Source organism: Dipodomys ordii, unplaced genomic scaffold (assembly GCF_000151885.1).
Source record: "Dipodomys ordii isolate 6190 unplaced genomic scaffold, Dord_2.0 Scaffold249, whole genome shotgun sequence".
In the NCBI taxonomy this organism is placed as follows: Eukaryota; Metazoa; Chordata; class Mammalia; order Rodentia; family Heteromyidae; genus Dipodomys; species Dipodomys ordii.
The window spans coordinates 608,652-614,286 of record NW_012267465.1 but is presented as its reverse complement, the minus strand read 5'-3'; the positions used below and the strand labels follow the sequence as shown (position 1 = coordinate 614,286).

The window sequence follows — 5,635 nt, the reverse complement described above, 5'->3', positions numbered from 1 at the left end:
GTTCAAACCCTTGGGCTGGGAAGGTGGCTCAGTGGTAGAACGCTTGCCTTGCATGCATGAGGCCCTGGGTTCGATTCCCCGGCACCACATAAGCAAAAAGAAAAAAAAGCCAGAAGTGGCGCTATGGCTCAAGTGGTAGAGCACTAGCCTTGAGCTGAAGAGCTGAGGGACAGCGCCCACACCCAGAGTTCAGGCCCCACGACTGGACCCCCCCCCAAACCCTGCCTAGGCAGAAAAATTTGTGAGACCCTTCAATGAACCAGCAAAATGTTGGAAGTAGAACTGTGGCTCAAGTGGTAGAGTATCAGTCTTGAAGAGGAAAGCCAAGGGAAAGGACTCAGTCTCTGAGTTCAAGCCCCAGTACTGGTGCACACATACACCCACAAAGAAAAGGGGGTAAAGGGGAGGTGGAGTCAGGGGTTGAGACTAGAATGAGAGCGGCTTTTGGGGGATGCAGAACCCTGGGCTGCAGGTTCAGAAAGAGTGGCTCAGAAAAGAGTACAGATGGAAACACAGAACAAAGGAGGAGTAAGAGGTTCCAATCAGACAGACTGGTGAGCCTTGGAGAAAGGAGTTGGAGGAAAATCTCAGCACCATCACGCCTGGGAAGTTTGTATCCTGATTTCCTGTGGTATCATCATCTTCATTCTAAGCTGTGGCAGAGGGGAGTGGGGACATGTGGGCACAGAGGGAGCTTGTGCTTTGAACTCCCACGGGGCATGAATGGCAGGAGATTCAATCTGGCTGAGCTGTAGTTGGAAGTTTGAATATAACCCTTAAGTGTCCTGGGGAAGCCCTGGAGGATTTTGAACAAAGGACAGCACAGCATGGACCCTTTGCTTCTTAAGTCTTTACCTCTCACTGGCAAATGGGAGTGTGTATACAAGAAGGACTGAGAAAGGAGGTGGGATCCCAAAGAGACAGTCAGGGCAGAGCCTCAGGTAAGGGGAAGGAAGAGAGATGGGAGTGCAGGGGCTTCTTTAAGCCTGTACTGGACTGAAGGGCTGGTTGGGGCAAGAGGGAATTTGCAGAATCAAGCCCTAGGGCTCTGGAGGTAGGGGCCTGTGATGCTGGAGTGTAGCAGCCCCTTTTGCCCCACCTTACCTCTGAGAGATTGAGGAGAGAGACAGAGAGACAGGAACATGGGAAATTTATTTTTTTTTTTGTGGGGGGGGGAGGTCTGGTCGTGGGGCCTGAACTCTGGGCCTGGGCGCTGTCCCTCAGCTCTTCAGCTCAAGGCTAGCACTCTACCACTTGAGCCACAGTGCCACTTCCGGCTTTTTTCTTTTTGCTTATGTGGTGCTGAGGAATTGAACCCAGGGCCTCACGCATGCAAGGCAAGCACTCTACCGCTGAGCCACCTTCCCAGCCCCAACCTGGGAGTTTTAATAAGTACCTAGATGCCAGGTGCCAGTGGCTCACACCTGTAATCCTAATCCTAGCTACTCTGGAGGCTGAGATATGAAGATAAGGATTCAAAGCCAACCTGGACAAGAAAGTCAGTGATGGTCTTCTCTCCAATTAACCACCAGAAAGCCAGAGGTAGAGCTGTGGCTCAAATTGGTAGAGAGCTAGCCTTGGGCAAAATGAGCTCAGGGACAATGCCCAAGCCCTGAGTTCAATCCCCATAACCACCAAAAATTAAAAAGAAAAAAAAAAAGTACCTGTAGAAGTAGCAGTCAGAGAAAGAAGAGAACCTTGGACAGTCACTGCCCGGTTTTAGGTTTGGACAGGAACCAGATCCCTAATGTTCTTCTCCCATTGCTGAAAACCATGTAGGAGACCCATGCTGTGCTGCAGAGATGATTATTAAACCTATTTTCCAAAAGAGGAAACAGGTGCCCTGGGTCACCCAGCCACTGATTAGCATGGCGGTTATAACTCCCCACAACAGAAACCAGGGAGGCCCAGGCTGGTCCCTGGGGCTGGGGGTGGGCCACGGCACGTACCTGGAATGAGCCTGATGCTGGGCCCTTGCTTGCCTGCCCACAGCGCCTGGCACATGAGTGCCTTTCACAGAGCTGTGACAGTGCCAAGCACTCTCCGACGCTGGTGCCCACAGCCACCAAGCCTGATGCTGTGCAGCCGGACAGCCTGCCTTACCCGCAGTACCTGGCAGTCATCAAAGCTCAGATCGCCTGTGCCAAGGACATTCACACTGCCCTGCTGGACTGTGCCAACAAGGTCACGGGCAAAACGCCTGCACCCCCTCCTGGACCTGGGGGCCCCATCTGAGGTCTAGGGTGAGCAGTAAGGCTGCTTGGGGTGGGTGGGTGGGTGGGAGGTTAAGAGAATGAAGAGGTAAACCTAAGCCAAAGCTGCAGTGTCTTGATTTTTTTCTTCCCACCTAGCACTGACCAGCAGGTGGCAGCAGAGGCCACATGCTGACTAAGGGCGGAACCTCGCCTCTGCCTGGGCCTCTAGCTTCCCTCCCAGGCCTAGCCTAGACTTTGAAAGGCAACTTGATGACCTGTTGTGTTCTTGGGGCGCATCTTACCCCCCCACCCCGCCCCGATCTGGCTGGGGCATGATGTCCTGGCTCAGCCCTTCTCATTCCCTGTGTCTTTCTGTCTGAGCATGGCTGCTCTTTTCTCTAGGTGTTCCTCCATCTTTCAACATCATTCTGTCTTTCTGACTCTGCCGCTACCCTGTATTTGTGTCTGCCCTCACAATCTTATGTCTCCCTGCCTCTCTCCGCCAGTCCCCATTTTCCATCTACTTCCCCCCAACTCCTTCCCTGGGTCTAGGAGAGGAGCTTCCCCTTTAGGGGCCACAACCAAGCCCAGGACCCTCAGCCCCAGCACCCCTCCTCCTGTGTAACTAAGCTGCTGTGGGGTGGTTGGCCCAAGAAAGGAGAAGTGGAGATTCTCGGCCCTGACCTCTGCACTGCTGATAGGGGAGCAGCTGGGGCCCCCCGCCCATACCCTCGCGTCAGCAGAACTCCAGTGAGGCACATTGTGAAATGTGTGGGGAGGCCCGGCCCAGATGGATGCCTGGGTCTCTGTATTTTTAGCCCTAAAGGAGAAGTGAAAAGGCACTGGCAGGGTGAATCATCCTCTGTCCTGGGGAAGAACCCAACTCCGGGAAGCAGGGCCCCACCAGCACCCCTACTTCCCGGCCAGCTTCAGGGAGCTCAGCCATAGCCTTCAGGCCTGGGCAAGTGCTACACAGAGCTGCCCGCCCAGGCACAGCTGTCAGACTGTGAGAGGCCACAGTGACTCAGCCTGGTTGGGTAACTGTCCTGCCCAGCACCTTCCATGCTCTGGTCCCCCTTGTCACCACCCAGCAGCCTCCTACCCTGGACCCTGCCTGCAAGTGAGCTCCAGACCTCTTGAGCTTAAGGCCCACCATGGTGAGGGGTGGGGGCTGGTACCATCTGATGAAGTCTCTTCCTTAGAAAGAAACCTTAGTTCTCCTTCTATCCAGTGAAATCAGTCCCCACTTGGCCCACCTAGAAAAGTCAATCCATTATGGGCCATCATCATCATGAGAGGATTGCAAGTTCAGAGCCAGCCTGGGCTATTAGGAAGGCCTCATCTCAAATAGCATCTTTACAGTATCACCTAGGTGAATATGTGGTAGAATGAGACTGTGGTCCAGTCCCGGTGACACACACTGACCAGTCCTTGTCCCCTGGGCATCACATAATCCTCAATTACAAAGTGGTATTTCTGACAGCTCTCATTCACCTAAAAAAAAAACCTAACCAAATTCACCTGCAGGAGGCTGGCTCAGGCCTAGCTACTCAGGAGGCTAAGATCTGAGGATCATGGTTCAAAGCCAACCCAGGCAGGAAAGGCCATGAGACTCTTACCTCCAATAAACTACTCAGAAAAAGCCAGAAGTAGTGCTATGGCTCAAGTGGTAGAGTGCTAGCTTGGAGCACAGAGAGACTCAGGGAGAGCACCCAGACCGTGAGTACAAGCCCCAGGATTGGCAAAAACAACAAACTAAAAAAAACCACACATGAACTCTGCCTCCAAAAGAGCCCACCAGCATCCAGCTGGCACACATAGAATGTGCTGGCAAGGATGTGTTTTAGTCTGTGGGCACATTTAGAGAAAGACAGGTACAGCTGGCTCTAGGAGCCGTGTCACCGTGACACAGGTGCAGGCAGTAATATCCCAAGCCCAGCCTAAAGCCATACTCAGGGCCACCCAGGGTGGTGGCATGATGCATGCTCATCCCACACCTCCACAGTGGAAGATGGGCACTGCAAAGCTATATTCATTCAACCATCACCAAGTTTCTTTGTAGGCCAAGCCCCCATGGGAGATGAAGAGCCCTGGAGTTCATATTCTTTTTTGGGGGGGGGGACGGGGAAGGGGGGTCCGGTCGTGGGGCCTGAACTCTGGGCCTGGGCACTGTCCCTCAGCTCTTCAGTTCAAGGCTAGCACTCTACCACTTGAGCCACAGCGCCACTTCCAGCTTTTCTCTTTTTTGATTATGTGGCGCTGGGGAATCGAACCCAGGGCTTCATGCATGCAAGGCAAGCACTCTACCACTGAACCACCTTCCCAGCCTGAGTTCATATTCTTATGCTCAAGGCTGGTGCTCTACCACTTGAGCCACAGCTCCACTTCCAGCTTTTGGTGGTTAACTGGAGATGAATCTCATGGAGGGTGCTATCCAGGCTGGCTTTGAATCTGATCCTAAGATCTCAGCCTCCTGAGTAGCTAGGATGACAAGTATGAGCCACCAGCACCCAGCTTGAAGCTCACATTCTAATGCGATGCCATATTGTCAAGTGGATATTTGCAGATGCAGCAGAAAAGTGGAGAGCTATTGTGGAGGAAAAAAAGAAATTATTTAAGATTAAAAGGTTAGGGCTGGGAAGGTGGTTCAGTGGTAGAGTGCTTGCCTTGTATGCATGAGGCCCTGGGTTCAGTTCCTCAGCACCACATAAGCAGAAAAAGCTGGAAGTGGTGCTGTGGCTCAAGTGGTAGTACAAGGCTTGAGCTGAAGAGCTGAGGGACAGCACCCAGGCCCAGAGTTCAGGCCCCACAACTGACAAAAAAAAAGATTAAATGTAGTTTAAGAGATTCAGAAGAAATTTATGCCTGAGCATGATTACATATGCCTATAATCCCAGCATCTGAAAGGATTGTTCAAAGCCAGTCTAGGCTGTACATTGAGAGACTATTTCAAAAAGTGAGTTTTTATATTGGATTAGAGTTTTTTGTGTTTGTTTGTTTTTTTCCCCCAGTCCTGGGGCTTGAACTCAGGGCCTGAGCACTGTCCCTGAGCTGCTTTTGCTCAAGGCTAGCACTTCACCACTTGAACCACAACACCATTTCTGGCTTTTTCTGTTTATGTGGTACTGAAGAGTTAAACCCACTCCATGCATAGTAGGCAAGCAGTCTACTACTAAGCCACATTCCCAGCCCCAGACTTCAGTTTTTGACTGGCTTTTTTCCTCCTGGCTGGTGCTCTACCACTTGAACCACACCTCCACTTTTAGCTTTTTGCTGGTTTACTGGAAGAGTGATTTGCTTGCTGAGGCTAGCTTTAAACCTTATGCTCCTTATTAAATCTTGGGTGGCTTGAACTCTGGGTCTGGGCACTGTCCCTGAGCTCTTCAGCTCTAGGGGAGCGCTCTACCACTTAAACCACAGCGCCGCTTCCAGTTTTCTGG

At 52.0% G+C, this 5,635-nt stretch overlaps 1 protein-coding gene across 1 annotated transcript in view; it reads left to right on the top strand.

Moving 5' to 3' along the window:
• Med29 (mediator complex subunit 29) overlaps positions 1-2,260 on the top strand; it is a 28,807-nt gene extending 26,547 nt beyond the window's left edge. Inside the window, exon 4 of the mRNA XM_013036124.1 lies at positions 1,993-2,260. Within this exon, the coding sequence (XP_012891578.1) occupies positions 1,993-2,235 (243 nt within the window). The 3' untranslated portion in view covers positions 2,236-2,260. The remainder of the gene's footprint in view (positions 1-1,992) is intronic.
• The last annotated feature ends 3,375 nt before the right edge of the window (positions 2,261-5,635 follow it).